The sequence below is a fragment of the Bufo gargarizans genome, chromosome 5 (genome assembly GCF_014858855.1).
Source record: "Bufo gargarizans isolate SCDJY-AF-19 chromosome 5, ASM1485885v1, whole genome shotgun sequence".
NCBI lineage: Eukaryota > Metazoa > Chordata > Amphibia > Anura > Bufonidae > Bufo > Bufo gargarizans.
Genome location: NC_058084.1, coordinates 343594637 through 343613437, shown reverse-complemented (window position 1 = coordinate 343613437; position 18801 = coordinate 343594637). Strand labels below are relative to the sequence as shown.

General features: G+C 45.4%; 1 protein-coding gene across 2 annotated transcripts in view; it reads left to right on the top strand.

Moving 5' to 3' along the window:
- The first annotated feature begins 2333 nt into the window (after positions 1–2333).
- OXNAD1 (oxidoreductase NAD binding domain containing 1) overlaps positions 2334–18801 on the top strand; it is a 90655-nt gene continuing 74187 nt past the window's right edge. Inside the window, exons 1-5 of one of the 2 annotated variants that reach the window (XM_044294481.1) lie at positions 2334–2407; positions 8998–9073; positions 12524–12684; positions 13028–13094; positions 15591–15697. In XM_044294481.1, coding sequence (XP_044150416.1) covers positions 12563–12684; positions 13028–13094; positions 15591–15697 — 296 coding nt within the window. In that variant the 5' untranslated portion in view covers positions 2334–2407; positions 8998–9073; positions 12524–12562. Of the gene's footprint in view, positions 2451–8997; positions 9074–12523; positions 12685–13027; positions 13095–15590; positions 15698–18801 lie in introns of both variants that reach the window. The other variant, XM_044294480.1, reaches the window with a different exon arrangement.

Below are 18801 nucleotides of genomic sequence, written 5' to 3'. Positions count from 1 at the left end.
TATGTTTTTTTTTATTATTTTTTTAAATATATCTCTACAACAGACCATATGTCCCCAAAGAGGTCATAAAAAGACCACTGCATTTTTTCCTTTTATATATATATTTTTTAAATTATTTTTTTATTTTATTATTACATATTTTTTAAATATATTTTTGCCCTTATATATAGGACCATCTTTTGTTGCAATTAAAGCTGCAAGTCTTTTGTGGTATGTCTCTACCAGCTTTGCACATCTAGAGGCTGACATTTTTGCCCATTCTTTGCAAAACAGCTCAAGCTCAGTCAGATTGGATGGAGAGTGTCTGTGAACGGGGATTTAGGTCTGGACTTTGACTGGCCTTGTGGCAAACTGCAAATAGGACTCCTTATGGCTTGCTTTAAAAAAATTGCTCAGTGCATGACTTAGGGTCCATTCACACGTCCGTTGTTTCTTTCCTGATCTGTTCCGTTTTTTGCGGAACAGATCTGGACCAGATCTGGACCCATTTATTTTCAATGGGTCCTGAAAAAAAATCGGACAGCACAATGTCTGATTTTTTTTTCAGGACCCATTGAAAATGAATGGGTCCAGATCTGATCCGCAAAAAACGGAACAGATCAGGAAAGAAACAACGGACGTGTGAATGGACCCTAATAGTTGTCCTGTGGACAGATTCTCCCACCTAAGCTATGGATCTCTCCAGCTTCTCCAAACCATGGGCCTCTTGGCTGTCAGTTTTGGTGGACAGCCATGTCTTGGTAGATTTGCAGTTGTGCCATACTCCTTCCACATTACACATATGTACACAGGCCTGCACCGTACATATAACACACGTATACACAAGTCTGCACCGCACATATTACACAGGTGTACACAGGTCTGCACCGCACATATTACACAGGTGTACACAGCTCTGCACCGCACACATCACACAGGTGTACACAGCTCTGCACCGCACACATCACACAGGTGTACACAGCTCTGCACACATCACGCAGCTCTGCACAGCACATGTTACACAGGTGTACACAGGTCTGCACCGCACATATTACACAGGTGTACACAGCTCTGCACCGCACACATCACACAGGTGTACACAGCTCTGCACCGCACACATCACACAGGTGTACACAGCTCTGCACCGCACACATTACACAGGTGTACACAGCTCTGCACCGCACACATCACGCAGGTGTAAACAGCTCTGCACCGCACACATTACACAGGTGTACACAGCTCTGCACCGCACACATTACACAGGTGTACACAGCTCTGCACCGCACACATCACACAGGTGTACACAGCTATGCACACATCACATGTTACACAGGTCTGCACCGCACATACAGGGGCGGATTGGCCATAGACCCTACAGGGGGCCACCCAGGCCCTCCTCTCTGCTGCTGACCGGGTACATAATGAGCTCTAATGAGCAGTAATTAACGCTTTGCGAATCAGGTACCCATGTACCCGGCCAGCGACCGCACATGCCCTCCTGAATTCAACTGCCGTGGCCTACATCTCACCTCCTAAGCCCCCTGCTCCATAGACAACTGGAGGAGGAGGACAGAAGAGGGCAGCTTTAGATGGCCACCACACAGGGACGACTTTTGGGGCAGTATATTGTGCTACACTGTCTTATTTGGTTCTGCTGGGACCAGTGTCGGACTGGGGTACCAAGGGCCCACCAGTAAAATTTATTTTGGGGGCCCACCGTACGGATACATTCAAATATAATAAATAATCTAACAAGTTTTTTATATGAACATAGGCTGGTTGAGAGTGCAGGGGGCGCTCACGGTGCAGCGCTGAGAGAGTGCAGGGCGCTCACGGTGCAGCGCTGAGAGAGTGCAGGGCGCTCACGGTGCGGCGCTGAGAGAGTGCAGGGCGCTCACGGTGCGGCGCTGAGAGAGTGCAGGGCGCTCACGGTGCGGCGCTGAGAGAGTGCAGGGCGCTCACGGTGCGGCGCTGAGAGAGTGCAGGGCGCTCACAGTGCGGCGCTGAGAGAGTGCAGGGCGCTCACAGTGAGGCGCTGAGAGAGTGCAGGGCGCTCACAGTGCGGCGCTGAGAGAGTGCAGGGCGCTCACAGTGCGGCGCTGAGAGAGTGCAGGGCGCTCACAGTGCGGCGCTGAGAGAGTGCAGGGCGCTCACAGTGCAGAGCTGAGTGCAGGGCGCTCACAGTGCAGAGCTGAGAGAGTGCAGGGCACTGGGCACGGGTGGCACTGGGGCGCTTCTCACACAATGCTGAAGAAGATAACTAACTGGAAAACAAAGTATTGTACTCCTGGCTCCTCCCACACATGTGACCGATCACATGGTCATGATGACATCACCAAAGGTCCTTTCCCACACTAAGTCTAGTAATGAACCCGGAAGTTACCAATGTCATCCAGGAGCCGGCAAGTAGTAGTAAAGCTTCGTGCGGGTGAGGGCAGATCGCGTCTTCTCTCTCCTGTCTGCTTCTTGCGGTTAGTGCACACCTGACTGTATGAATGGCGTCTTATATCCTGTAGGAGAGGTGTTAGCATGTAGTGTGCTCTGGGGGACAGAGCGGAGAGGAGTCATTACACGTGTGGTCCTGTACTCATCACCTACCTTCTCTCACCCCTTTAGGGCTCATGCACATGACTGAATTGCGCGTCCACAAAACACGGATACTGGTTGTGTGCATTGCATGTTTTTCTGAAACAAAAAGGACATGTTCTAGATTCTTGTGAACAGACAGGAGGCTGTGGACAGCACACAGAGAGCTCTAACAGTAAGGCCTCCTGCACACAAACGTGTGCGCTCTGTGGCCGTATTGCGGAGCCGCAGTACATGGGCGCCGTTCCGTGGGCACTCCACATCACCGATGCAGATCCATTCACTTCATTGGGTCCGCAAATCGGAGCTGTGAAACGGAACCCTACGGAAGCACTATGGAGTGGGGTTTCGTCCCGTACTCCCATTCCGCAAAAAGATAGAACATGTCCTATCTTTTTGCGGAACGGCCAGATCGCGGACCCATTAAAGTGAATGGGTCTGCAATCCGCTGCGGCTGCCCCACGGACAGTGTTTGTTCATTGAGGCCTGCATTTTGTGGGCCGCAGCACGACCACGGGGCGCACACGTTTGTGTGCAGGAGGCCTAAAAGGTATATTCTGGTTTCATGATCTCTATCCTTAGGGCTCATGCACATATACATATTTTCCATGTCCCTTCCGTTTTTTTGCAGCCTGTATGCGGAACCATTCACTTCAATGGGGCTGCAAAGAGAACAAAAATGACTCCGTGTGCATTCCGTTTCCGTATGTCTGTTCTGCAAAAAGAATAGAACATCTCCTATTATTGTCCGCATTACGGACAAGGATAGTACTGTTCTATTAGGGGCCAGCTGTTCCGTTTCGCAATATATGGAATGCACACGACTGGTACCCGTGTTTTGCGATTCTGCAATTTGTAGACCGCAAATCAACAACGGTTGTGTGCATGAGCCCTTAGTCATCAGTATCGGATTGGTGGGGGTCCGACTCTGCACTCGCACCAATCAGCTGTTAGGCCTCTTCCACACGGGAAGAGGCCTAACAGCGTTGCGGGAACACGCGTGATTTTTCAGCGCGAGTGCAAAACATTGTAATGGGATTGATGTTCTGAAGATTGTATTATTTTCCCTTATAACATGGTTATAAAGGGAAAATAATAGCATTCGGAATACAGAATGCATAGTCAAATAGTGCTGGAGGGGTAAAAAAAAAAAAAATTAACTCACCTTCTCCTCTTGATCGCGTAGTTCCCGATCTCTTCTTTACTTCTTTAATGATGAGCTGTGGGCTAAAGGACCTGTGGTGACGTCAAATCACATGATCTATCACCGTGGTAATGGACCATGTGATCTGACGTCACCACAGGTCCTTTAGCCCACAGCTCATCATTAAAGAAGTAAAGAAGAGATCGGGAACTACGCGATCAAGAGGAGAAGGTGATTTTATTTTTTTATTTTTTTTTAACCCCTCCAGCACTATTATACTATGCATTCTGTATTCAAAATGTTATTATTTTCCCTTATAACCATGTTATAAGGGAAAATAATACAGTGAATAGACTGTCACCTAGAAACCATGCATGAAAATCGCACCGCATCTATGCTTGCGATTTTCACGCAACCCCATTCATTTCTATGGGGCCTGCGTTACGTGAAAAACGCAGAATATAGAGCATGCTGCGATTTTCACGCAACGCATAAGTGATGCGTGAAAATCACCGCTCATGTGCACAGCCCCATAGAAATGAATGGGTCCGGATTTAGTGCGGGTGCAATGTGTTCAACTCGCGCATCGCATCCGCACGGAATACTCGCCCATGTGAAAGGAGCCTTAAAGCGATGTGTCCTTTTCAGTGTTTACCTGCTCGCCGTCTACGGTTTTGTGGTGGTGCAGTGTAATTACAGCTTCCTCCCCCATTTAAAGGGAGTCTGTCACCTAATCTGAAGCTTTTAGACCACTCAGATCAGGTTATAGACTCCTGTGCCCTCATTACAATGGTACCTTTATTTGTTCTGTCCCTCACCAAGATCTTAAAAAAATGACTTTTTAACCTTATGCTAATAAGGTTCGGCAGGTGCCCAGGGGCGGCGTTACTGCGGCAGGTGCCCAGGGGCGGCGTTACTGCAGCAAGTGCCCAGGGGCGGCGTTACTGCAGCAAGTGCCCAGGGGCGGCGTTACTGCAGCAAGTGCCCAGGGGCGGCGTTACTGCAGCAAGTGCCCAGGGGCGGCGTTACTGCAGCAAGTGCCCAGGGGCGGCGTTACTGCAGCAAGTGTCCAGGCCCCTCGGCGATGTGCCCAGAAATCCACACCTCTTTCACCCCTCTGGCCCTCCCTTGTTTCCTACTATTACCTCCTGTAATAGACCTGTAATCTCTTATGCTGTGTACTCCCTTGCGCACGATCAATGCCGCTTCGGGGACGTATATCTCAGAGAGCATACGGTCGTGTGCAAGGGCCCTTAGGCATCGTGGCTGCCTGCCGTGTGAGCCTGTGAGATCCAGCCCCTTGGATAACTATTTTGTGAGGAATTACTGTTTTAAAAGTAGAAAAATTTGAGAATTTTCCCCAATTTTTTTATAAATTTTTGAATTTTTTTATAGATAAAGGTGAAATATATCAACTCAAATTTACCACTGTCATGAAGTACAATGTGTCACGAGAAAACAATCTCGGAATGGCTTGGATAAGGGCCCGATCACATCACCGTCTGGATTTCTGTTCTATTCATCCATTCAGAGGATGAATAAAACGCAAATAAACAGATCCGTTGTAAATCCCATTCACTTCTATGGAGGTGATAAAGTATCAGTTATGCTGCGTTCACACGGGCGAGATTTCCGCGCGGGTGCAATGCAGTAGGTGAACGTATTGCACCCGCACTGAATCCTGACCCATTCATTTCAATGGGGCTGTGTACATGAGCGTTTTTTTTCACGCATCACTTCTGCAATGCTTTAAAATCGCAGCATGTTCTATATTCTGCGTTTTTCACGCAGCCATGGCTCCATAGAAGTGAATGGGGCTGCGTGAATAACGCATTGCATCCGCAAGCAAGTGCGGATGCGATGCGTTTTCCACTGATGGTTGCTAGGAGATGTTGTTTGTAAACCTTCAGTTTTTTATCACGCGCGTGAAAAATGCATCAAAACGCATTGCACCCGCGCGGAAAAAACTGAACAACTAAACGCAATCGCAGACAAAACTGACGGAACTTGCTTGCAAAATGGTGCGAGTTTAAGGCCCCTTTCACACGGGCGAGTTTTCCGTGCGGGTGCGATGCGTGCGGTGAACGCATTGCACCCGCACTGAATCCTGACCCATTCATTTCTATGGGGCTGTGCACACGAGCGGTGATTTTCACGCATCACTTATGCGTTGCGTGAAAATCGCAGCATGCTCCTCTTTGTGCGTTTTTCACGTAATGCAGGCCCTATAGAAATGAATGGGGTTGCGTGAAAATCGCATGCATCCGCAAGCAAGTGCGGATGCGGTGCGATTTTCACGCATGGGTTCTAGGTGACAGTCTATTCACTGTATTATTTTCCCTTATAACATGGTTATAAGGGAAAATAATAGCATTCTGAATACAGAATGCTTAGTATAATAGTGCTGGAAGGGTTAAAAATAATAAAAAAAAGTTAACTCACCTTCTTCTCTTGTTAGCGTAGATCCCGGTCTGTTCTTTAGCTGTGGCTGAAGGACCTTTGATGACGTCAGATCACATGCTCCATCACCATGGTGATGGACCATGTGATTGGAGCATGTGATCTGACGTCACCTCAGGTCATTCAGTCCACAGCTAAAGAACAGACCGGGATCTACGCTAACAAGAGGAGAAGGTGAGTTAACTTTTTTTATTATTTTTAACCCTTCCAGCACTATTATACTAAGCATTCTGTATTCAGAATGCTATTATTTTCCCTTATAACCATGTTATAAGGGAAAATAATACAATCTTCAGAACACCAATCCCAAGCCCGAACTTCTGTGAAGAAGTTCGGGTCTGGGTACCAAACATGCGTGATTTTTCTCACGCGAGTGCAAAACGCATGACAATGTTTTGCACTCGCGCGGAAAAATCGCGCATTTTCCCGCAACGCACCCGCCTCTTATCCGGGCAAAAAACATGACGCCCGTGTGAAAGAGGCCTAACTGAACGCACCCTGAACGCATCCGGACCTAATCTGCCACGCTCGTGTGAACTCAGCCTTACACTCTGTTTGGCCCCTTTCCGTCAGCTTCACTTTATTTTAGGCGGGGAAAAAAATCCTACATGCAGGACTTTTACTCCTGTCCAAACTAACGGATTTGTGACGGATCCGATTTGTTTTGCATTAAAGTAAATTAGTAACGGATTGCTTTGTATGTGATCCGTTATGCAATTTGTTTTTTTCTTCCTTTTTTTTTTTTTTTTTCTCTGAGCATGCGCAAATGAAATTTTAAAAAATTTAATAATGGATAATGGAAAGCGAACAGATGCGTTGTGTCCGTTTTTTAAACTGATCCGTTTTGTCAGTCTGTTAAAAAGACAGAAAATATGCTTTCTGTTAGTGTCCGTTGGCGTTTTGTTATTTATTTACTTTCCGTAATTTTGAACGGATTACAAATATAAGTAAAAGCGTTCCAAAGTTATTACCACATAAAGTGACACATGTCAGATTTGCAAAAATCGCCCTGGGATTTAAGGTGAAAAGTGGCTCGTTACTGAAGGGGTTAAAGGGGTCGCCCAAGTTTCTGTTATTCATAGCCTATCCTCAGGAAAGATAATCGCTATCAGATCAGTGGGAGTCCAACTCCCAGCACCTCTACAATCAACTGCTTGAAGAGACCGCTGTGTTCCGGTGAGTGTGACCGCGTCTTCCTAGGCCAATGACATCACATTCCTCGGTCACATGGCGTAGGCGCAGTTCATTCCCATTTAAAGAAGACCTTTCATGGGTCCAAACTTTATAACATAAGTAGCACGTTAGGTAGGGCATAAAGCGGGGATCCTACAGTGCTTACTATTATTTCGTAGGGATGAAAAATAAGATTTTGGGGCATTCTCTCGGGAGATACACCGTATATGCTATCTGTGTCTGTGAGAGTCTCCTCTCGCCTCTCCTGATGTCGTTCAGTAACTACGTGCACTCCCCGTGGAATAACAGTTGTGAACAGTGATGGCCAGTTCGCGGTGTTTGCCAAAGAACACATGCGGGCTGCCATCTTAACTCACAAGTCCGGCAATGCACAGGTAAGCCCTTACCTGTGCCGCGAGCCGGTCTGAAGCAAATGTGGTCACCGAGAGCAGGCAGTTCTGAGAACAGCTGCCGGGGGCCTTCATAGGGCTGTTCTCAGAACTGCCTGCTCCCGGTGACCGCATTTGTTTCAGACCGGCTCCCGACACAGGCACAGGTAAGGGCTTGCCTGTGCATCGCCGGACTTGTGAGTTAAGATGGCAGCTGCGGGCGAACACTGCGAACTGGCCATCACTGGTTGTGGAGCATCTATTCTTATACATTAACTCTATGTTGTGCAGTTCCTCTATTATTTCTACTAGAATTTATGAATGAATTGCTAGCAGTCTGCAATAATCCATCTGGACGTAACTAGTTTGGGGGTGTCCCCCACACAATGTGACGTTAGCTAATTAGTTCTGCCAGTGGCAGACTGTGCAGGGACACCCCCCCCCCCTCCAACCGGTTACACTCAGATGGACCTTCAACCTTAATTGTAGACTGCTGGCAATTCATTTGTAAACTTCTAGAAGGAATAATGGATGAACTACAGAGCTTTATGAAAAGATGATCCAGATTTGGTATTACATGGAGAATGCAAGTAGTTACTAAACCAGACATGTCAAGAGAGGTGACAGGTCCTCTTTAAAGGGGTTGTCTCACTTCAGCAGGCGGCTTTTATCCTGAGAGAACGTTAAAACAAGGCACTTACTAATGTATTGTGATTGTCCATGTTGCCTCCTTTGCTGGCTTCATTCACAAATGTACATTGCTCGTTTCCATGGTCGTGCTTGCTCACTATTGGAAAAAGCACCAGCCTCTCTGGTGGCCAGGACCGTGGGAGCGCACATAGCTTTTCCCTATAGTGTACAAGCACGACCACCACAGATGGACTGCAGGGTGGTCGTAACCATGGAAACAAGCAGTGTATAATGTGAAAATATGAAAAATGAATCCAGCCAGCAAAGGAACCCTTTAACGAATTTTGAGAACATTTAGGGGTGGACACATGCGCATGTCCTTTTGGTATACGTTGGGGCAGCCAGTGTGTATTCTCACTGAATGGCATAGTGTACATGGACCCTAGTGCTGTGTTTCATGTGTGTGACTTAGTGTCTGGCTTCTTACACACATTCATAGGGGCGTTCATTTGCAACCTTCATTGGCCAGTGTAAGCGACCCACCCATGAGCCGCCAAAACGTGCAAATACATGCCTTATCATTATCAAATAATCCATTTATGTTTTATGGAACTGATGTGTTCATTTCATTTTCAGATACCATAAAGTGGGTGGAATTCTACATGGTGAGGTGAACATGATTCATTTGTGATCTCCTGTGACTGGACCAAAGGTTGGTTTCCAAGATGTGCTGTTAACTCCTGATGGTATTATACAGTTACTCTCCAGCGTCTGTTTATCATTTACTCTGGTCTACACAGGGTTCTCGGAGGACACGTCACGTTTCTCCACATGACCTCATTTTTGGGTCACATCTGATCCACATCCATTCATTTCAATGGTGCAGCAAAAAAAAATGGGGACAGCACACTGTAAAATGCCGATATATCTTTCTGCAAAGAACACTGACTACCTCCTCCCTGCTGCTCTCGACAGTTGTGGTGTCCAGTCAGTCAGGAGGCGGCTACAGGTGTCATTCCCTCTGTAAGAAGCCAGGCATCTGTGCGTCCATCATGACCAGGACAGATTTTATCCCCTCGAGCTAAACAGTAAGGCCCCCTTTACACGGGAGAGAATTCCATGCGGGTGCAATGCGTGAGGTGAACGCATTGCACCCGCACTGAATCCGGACCCATTCACTTCAATGGGACAGTGCAGATGAGCTGCGATTTTTCGCGCATCACTTGTGCGTTGCGTGAAAAACGCAGCATGCTCTATATTGTGCGTTTTTCACGCAACTCAGGCCCCATAGTAGTGAATGGGGCTGCGTAAAAAAAATCGCAAGAATCCGCGAGCAAGTGCAGATGCGGAGTGATTTTCACGCATGGTTGCTAGGTGACGATCAGGATGGGGACCCGATCTTTATTATTTTGCCTTATAACATGGTTATAAGGGAAAATAATAGCATTCTTAATAGAGAATGCGAAGTAATTAGGGATGGAGGGGTTAAAAAATATAAAATAATTAAACTCACTTCATCCACTTGTTCGTGCAGTCCGGCTCGTCGTCTTTCTTCTTCTTTGAGGACCTGGGAGGAAAAGGACCTTTGGTGACATCACTGCGCTCATCACATGGTCCATCACCATAATGATGGACCATGTGATGAGCGCAGTGATGTCACTCAAAGTTCCTTTTCCTCCAAGGTCCTAAAAGAAGATAACGAGCTCGACTGCACAAACAAGTGGATTAGGTGAGTTTAATTATTTATTTTATATTTTTTAACCCCTCCATCCCTAATTTACTTAGCATTCTGTATTAAGAATGCTATTATTTTCCCTTATAACTATGTTATAAGCGAAAATAATAAAATCTACACAACACTGATCCCAAACCCGAACTTCTGTGAAGAAGTTAGGGTCTGAGTACCAAACATGACGATTTTTCTCACATGCGTGCAAAACGCATTAAAACGTTTGCACTCGCACAAAAAAATCATGTATTTTCCTGCAACGCACCCGCATCTTTTCCCGCAACGCACCTACAACGCCCGTGTGAAAAAGGCCTTAAAGGTTCCTCGCTGGAAGCAGAGATTGGGAGACCTGTTAGGAATTAAAATAATAGTCCTATTATTGTCCACATTACGGACAAGGATAGGACTGTTCTATTACTGTTCAATTCTGCAAAATACGGAATGCACACGGACTGCGGATCCGTTTTCTGCGGACTGTAAAATACATAGGATCGTGTGCATGAGCCCTAAGGGTTATATCCTGAGCTACTTAACAGGTTTTAGTGAGAATCAGAAAGAACAGTCTGCAGATTCAGTGAGACTTGAAATCTGTAGGAGACAAACTGTTGAAAATGTTTAATAGAGACCAATTGGAAAAATGTTTTTTTTTTATTTTATTTTTTTTTTAATCCAAAATGCCCCCAAATGGGTTCACTGCCTTAGGCCTCATGCACACGGCCAGCATCTGAGTCGGCGTTTTGGCGGCTTGGCTGTGGACCCATTCACTTCAAAGGGGCCGCAAAAGATGCGGACAGCACTCCGGGTGCTGTCTGCATCCGTTGCTCCGTTCCGTGGCCCCGCAAAAAAAATATAACCTGTCCTATTCTTCTCTGTGCTGTGTGGACAAGAATAGGCAGTTATATTAAAGGCTGTCTGTGCCGTTCTGCAAATTGCGGAACGCGCATGGACGCCATCTGTGATTTGTGGATCTGCGATTTGCGGACTGCAAAACACATCACTTCGTGTCGTGTGCATGAGGCCTTAAAAGCAGCTGCCCAGCGTTACATTGGCAGCTCACGTGACCCCCCCCCCCCCGTCCATGCTGGAAGTTTACAAACCAAGAGCATAGCGCAGAGAACACAGTGTTAGTTTTAAAGGAACCAAGAACCAAGTGGCGGGGAGCAGATAAGTGGGTTTCCCTTCACAGAGAACAAAGTGTTAAAAAGTCACCATGTAATCTTTAGAGCAACTCAAGACTGAATTTTTAAAGGGGTTGTCAGGCTTCAGAGCTGAACCCGAACATACCTCCATTTTCACTCAGGCAGCCCCCCTGACTTGAGAGCAGTTCATGCTCTGATGCTCTCCTTTGCATCATTTATAGGAGATCTGGTGACGTACCGGGCTCTCCATTGGGCTGCCAGGAAGCCCGGTGACGTCACTGGCACTGATGGGCGGGATTTAGTGCTGCCCTAGCCAGTAAAACGGCTAGGGCAGCGCTAAAGCACGCCCATCGGAGCCGGTGACGTCGCCGAACACCCTGCCAGGCGGAAGCTTCTGCCCGGCGGTGTGTTATGATGAACACAAGAGCCCGCGCAGGGCAAGGGAGATGCTCCGATGCTAGCCTCAGGGGGGCTGCCTGGGTGAAAATAAGGGTATGTCCGGGTTCAGCTCTAAACCCAGACAACCCCTTTAATTGTATCCTTCTTGATGTGCTGGACCTTATTCACATTCATTTAACAAAGCAGACAGCCCTTATAGGCTGTGTTCACATCACGTTTTTGTCTTTCGTTTAATGTATTGGAAGAATTTATGCGCTAACGTATATGTATTTATTCTTTTTTTTACTGGACTCTACAGAATGGTAAAGCATAGTGTACTACGTTTTTGCATCCTTTTTAAATATAGGGCAAAAATGTGAAGTGAACCCAGCCTCAGGCTACTTTCACACTTGCGTTGTTGTTTTTTAGCATTGAGATCCGGCAGAGGTTAGTCCTCATGCATTATGAATGGAAAGAGATCCGTTCAGGATGTCTTCCATTCCGGCAGCATTCCTTTTTGTGACCAGACACAAAACCGCTGCAAGCTGCGGTGGTGATGTATCCTTTTTTTTTTTTTTTTTTTTTTTTTTTTTTTTCTTCTTTGACCCTAAAAACCCGGATCAGTCACCCATCAACTTTTAATGTGTTTAGTGACGGATCATTTTTTTTCCTTTTTGATTTCACACATCCTAACGGAACGGATGCATCCTGATGTGCAAAAATCAAAACGGATCCGTTTAATTCCGGTATTGAGATCCTCTGCCGGAACACAAGTGTGAAAGTAGCCTTAGCTGTATAATAGCCGTGTGACACAGCAGAGAAGCATTGTGTGTAGCCGTTATTTTTATGTGATGGCAGGATCCGATTTCTACAGACGATGTCATGCTCTCGTTGCTTTGTTTTCTCTCTGGTCCAGCCTGAAAGGTCGACGTGTCACAGTGTTTTGACCCCAGCCATGGCTCTTGCTGCTGTTTCTGCCTCCTATCAAGTGCTCAGAGGGACTACTGGAATTTTCACTAGTCATCCGGCCTGGTTACTGTCGAGGGCCCCAGCTTTGTGCGCTTGTATCCTGAATAGGTGGGTGATGTGTCTGCAGGCACTATGAAATATTGTTGTAAAAGTGATGCGACGGCAGTTCTGTTGTTTTAGGAAAGAGTTGCTCATTCATCACACTCTCAAACAGTGGGTCTTTGTTGCTGCGGTTGTAGAACAGAGGGCTTCCGTAAGTAGCATCACGCCGCGTTATTCAGCCCGGTACAGCCAGCACAGTTGATTCTTCTGCTTATCTGTCTGGTCGGTCGGATGCACTAATCAGAATTGTACTTTACTGAGATTGCCAAACCATGTCCTCCGTATCTGTTAGTGGATTAAGAACCACAATGTATATTCTAACCCTGGAATCTGGATTTATTTAATGTAGACGGAGGATGACATCACAGAGAAAAACTGATCATTTGGAGAGAACAGCGAACACCTTTAGACAAGAGGTAAGTGACTGTATTAAAGGGAATGTCCCATCTTGTTTAAACTCTAAAACCCTGCAGTTTTCACACTGGCTCTAAGCCTAATAATAGGCGACGCTTCTTGGTTTGTACAGGCACGATTAGAATGACAGATAACATACATATATATATATATATATATATATATATATATACATACACACACACACACACACACACACACACACACACACACACACACATCACAGGATCCAGAGCGGAGGGACTGTCATAGCCGCTGGGCGTCTGCTGTTTCACACAACAAACGCCCAGGGCTAATGTCTGGCAGCGGAACGTCTCCAATGTATTACATAATGATTAGAGATCTGTTCACATCATGCTTTCATCCTCTGTTTGACGTATATGTCAAATATTCCAGAAGGCTGTGCTATATTCCACTGTGTAAGAATGCAGAGGGATACGTTGTCCATAGGCTGCCATCGCTATGTATGAATGAAAAGAAAAAATGATACATAATATTTTTTTTCTGTATTCCATTTTATAAAATAATATAATTGTAAGTATTACAGTGGCTCTACCGGTTGAGCAGGTATGGATATGGTGCTCACTCCGCAACTCACCCCGAGTCGTCAAAGAATTATGAGTTATTGAATAACGTGTCTGTTGGAGGGCACACAAATATCTGGTTCTATACAGACTCAAAATTTTTATAAAAAAGACATTTATTCAACATACACATTGTAAAACATATAAAAAATATATAAAAACAACAAGATGAACTACTCATATGGGGTAACAGTACAGACATACGAGTCGTCACGTGATACGCCATAACACACGTGGGACGCCAACGGCGAACGACTCAACGCCAATCCCTCAACTTTACAGCTAGACTCAAGACGTGAAGCCGAAACACCCGGTGGACTGGTAATGTACACTACCACTGGGGTGTGGCTGTAACCCTATACATGTGTTTACTTCGGTGTAATAGTTGAATCACGGAGCGCTGTTAATATATTGGGGAGAGACAGTGGAACTATATCTTGATACGCAGCACATACAATGGGATGCTGTAAGCAGTACATAGGAGGATATTAACTGGACACGTAGTTTAATGCATATAGCTGCTGATGTATTGTGTGCCGCAGCATGTGTATGTGTTACTGATACGAGGATATAACTATCTACCTGTGCTTATCCCAGTGACGCAGCTAAATTACCAAGTGTTTTAAGGAGAGACAGTGTGACCACCCTTCAGTACGCAACAGCTATAATATATTGGGCCGGATGCGACCAATGTTACACAGGTGGATAATGGTTACAACTGGACATATGTTCTAATGCAATATAACCATTGATTTATAATCATTTGCACATCGCACGGACGTGTGTGGCGTAGGTCGTGGAAGTTCATACGGCCTAATCTCTGAATTTAGACGTGATTCAAAGAACGTTAATCGTATCTTCACATTGAATACCGTGTTACGTGCGCGTATTATTGAACGGTCGCTTACTGTTACCACATATGGGCAGTTCATCTTGGTTATAGGACTATCTTGTTGTTTTTGTATATTTTTTTTGTTTTACAATGTGTATTTGTAATAAATTTCTTTTTTATTCCTTTTTGAGTCTGTATAGAACCAGATATTTGTGTGCCCTCCAACAGACACGTTATTTAATAATCCTTTTATAAAATGTTATCTACTAATCTATTCCATGAAGTAAAGAAAGGTATACTGCCACACATACGGCCTCCGTCGGGCGTATGGAGCCTGCTCAGTCTGTACATCTGGGAGCCTTTTATGGCATATTGCCAAAAATAGGGCGATAGCGTAATACTTAGGAGCCAAATTGATTTAAATTTTCTTGGAGCAGCCTAGTCACCTAAGGGTGTATTCCCATCACCTTGTCCGTTTTGCAGACCGTAAACAGCGAATCCGCAAAACACAGACACTGGCCGTGGGCACCCTGCATCGTGGTGCGGACCCCTAGACTTCAGTAGGTCTGCGTCCAAAGATAGGAAATGGCGAAAGTTATAGCAAATCCGGCAGGGCGCATGAGGCCTTTTCTAAAGCTCAAAAATTTGCGTGCGCCATCATTTGCAACTTTATTGCAGCACAGTAGTGGAGTAAACGCTTTAGTAAATGTCCCTCAACATCCAATTATTAGTATTTTTCTTTTGTAGGACTTTTGCTTTTTTTGATTTCATCAAATATACGACAGGTGGGCGCTTCTTCACCTGTGGGGACAACCGCCAAGAGGTGACGAAGACTGACCAGTGAGATGAATCGATCCACTAGAATCGATTTGCTCATTTCTAATTTGCACCTTTTTTTTTTATCTACACCTGGTTTTGGCTCACATTCACTGATGGAAATCACTGACCAAACACTGAAGTGCGAACTAGGCCTTAGAGAGGAGCAGAGTTATTATTATCCTCTTATTATTCATTATTAAGAGAAGACACACCGTCATTATATTATACACCGTGGACTAACATGCTTGATATTTTCTTCTCAGATTATTTCTCCTGCAAGCGTTTGCGGGATAGCCAGTGAATCTTCCACTGTGAAGAGAATCCGCCTTGCTGTGGAAAACAGTGAATTTACTTTTAAAGCAGGACAGTGGTAAGTTACTATGGATTGTGAATTCTTCTGTTTTCGCGCTGTATTAGATGCACGTCAGACACAGCACACTGACAGATAATCAATAGGGCATCCTTTACTATGCGGTTAGCCAGAGTTAGGGCCAGTTCACACAGAGCTTTTGGGTGCAGATTTTGGAGCGTTTCTGCCCCAAAATCGGCTCCCAAAAACGTCTCAAAACAGACTCCCATTAATTTCAGTGGGAAGCAGCGCTTTCTTTTTACACGTGGAAAAAAGAAGCAGCACTCCCTATATTGGGCAGAAAAAAACTGCTCCATGTAAGTCTATGCATTTTTTGTGCGTTTCCACGCGTTTAGTGCACATCTGCTTCAAAATCCACAAACTGAAAATTCTGCTTTGTATTGAAGTGAACACCAGTTAAACAAAAAAAGTAAAAAAAAGTGCCAAAAAACACTGATTCCCCGCTGATTTGTCAAGTGTGTTTATCAAAATCCATTGTGTGAACTGGACCTTAGTGGGCTCCCTATGCAGGACTGCAATCGGTTATCATGACAGCCTGGGGTCTTCTGCCAGTTCCCAGGCCCATCATTTTCACCCAGGCAGCCTCCCTGACATGAGCATCGGAGCAGTTCATGTTCCAATGCTCTCCTTTGCCCTGCGCTGAATCGTGCAGGGCAAAGGCATTTTCAGGAGCTTCGGTGACGTACCGGGCTCTCCATGGGGCTGCCAGGCGGGCTTTACAGGCTAAGGCAGCGCTAAAGCCCGTCCATCAGAGCCGGTGACATCACCGAGCACATTGCTGGGTGGAAGCCTATGTCCGGCAGTGTGTTGTTGTAAATAAAAGAGCCCTTGACCTGTGCGATTCAGCGCAGGGCAAAGGAGAGCATTGGAGCATGAAATGCTCCAATGCTAACATCAGGGGGGCTGCTGGGGTGAAATTATGGGTATGTCCGGGTTCAGCTCTGAACCCGGACAACCCCTTTAATTCCCCATACAGTCATGCACAAGGTACGGCTCTTCAGGCAGTGTCTCAGAATCCCATAGGTCGCAATAGTATTTTATTGAGGTCTGTGGAACAAGTAATTATAAGAATGCAGGTCCAGTACACTAAGGGGACTAAAAGTTACTATGGAGAAAGTAAAAAATAAAAATCGGATTGACCTGCAGAATAAGAATCTCATGTCATTTTTTGACAGTGAATGCTGTGCTATCAAGACCCAAAAAACCTTGGCAGAATTGTTATTAAATTTTTACCTCTCAAATATTTTTTTTTGCCTGTTCTCCAATACCAGACATGGTAAATTAAATGGTGCCATTAAAAATACAAATAGTCTCGCAAGAAATGCGTTACGGCTCAAAAATGGGCCCCTTATTTAAAGGGGTTTTCCGGGATTTTAATATTGATGACCTATCTGATCAAGTGAATATGAAGGAGCCGTCCCATAGAGGCGATTTGGACGGCTTCTTGTAATCACACCTGATCACAATTACGCTGTCGACAGCAAGCAGGTAAACAATGAAGGGAAGGCTGCGCTTACATATCCTGGAAAACCCCTTTAAGGGGTTAAAGAAGGTTATTTTTTTTATTTTTTTATTCACTAAACAAGCAATATCCGGAAGTAAAAGCATTGTTAACATCCAGAGGCTCAAAACCTGACCTAAAAATATACCTCTTACACGGTTGGAGGGCATGTTATCATGGGGCTCTATTGCACTCCTGTGTGAGCAGGACCATGTCTGTAGAGGGGTTCATCCTCATAATGAAAGCAATTTTTGTTTCCATTTGTAGGTTTGGAAATTTGCCTAACTTTTAATTAAACAGTCATTAAATAATGATGATGCAAACGTCTGTAAGGTGCAGCGGAAAATAAAGCAGTGCTATATAAGTGCAAAAAATAAATGAATGGAGCTTCATCTGGAAGTAGATATAAAATAAACCTTCTAAAGAGAACATTTCTTGTGACTGAGGGGCCGATAATTACCTGTAATGAGCGCTGATCGAGGACGTAGCACCTCAGGGCAGTTGTCTGTTGTGCGCATCCGTGTGAATGTTTCCATTATTGTCGGCAGCACATCTCTTTACGTGGGGACATAGGCCGCCAACAAGCAAGCATTTAAGGCTACTTTCACACTGGTGTTTTGGTTTCCGTTTGTGAGATCCGTTCAGGGCTCTCGCAAGCAGTCCGAAACGGATCAGTTTTGCCTTAATGTATTCTGAATGGAAAAGGATCCGCTCAGAATGCATCAGTTTGCCTCCGTTCCGTCTCCATTCCGCTTTGGAGGCGGACACCAAAACGCTGCTTGCAGCGTTTTGGTGTCCGTCTGACGAAACTGAGCTTTCAATGGTGTTCAAGACGGATCTGTTTTCTATGACACAATCTGGCACAATAGAAAACGGATCCGCCCTCCATTGACTTGGCTATGTTAAAGATAATACAAACGGATCTGTTCTGAACAGATTGGGTTTGTGCAGATCCATGACGGATCCGCACCAAACGTGAGTGTGAAAGTAGCCTTACTGACATATAAAAGATGTGAACATCTGACAAACATGTATTTGCTCATTTATCAGCTGATCGCAGGATCTTTGAACGCGGGGCATTGATAGAGAATGAACGCTCTATGGCCAAAAATCTCCCTGCGTAACAGGCCCTTAGCGTCAGCGTTTTGGTCACTTTCATAGCTGCACCAAAACTGCATGTTAGTTTGGTTTTCATTACTGTGATTTTTCCATATTTCACCAGCAAACCTCTCCCCCCTCCATCCAACTTTTTGTGTGCACGCATTGCTGTGATTCATTCGATTACAACGCAGTTTTTCTTTTGTTCTGAAGATCTGTTCCCGAGTTATCACTTTTTCTCAATATGCAAATTACATTTGGTGCAATTAATTCTCCACTATTGCTCTTGTTACACCCAAACTCCGCCCCGTTTGGTGGCCAGCCCCTGTCAATCAAAGCAGCCAGGGAGGGGCTGGCCACAGAAATGAGTAGAGCTTGGGTGTAAAAAGACCAATGGTGACGCCCTCATTGCACCAAAGGCCTCATTTGCATGCTAACAAAGAGTATCGGGAACAAAGTCTCAGATCAACAAAAGACAAACAGCATTTTAATCAGGTGAACCACA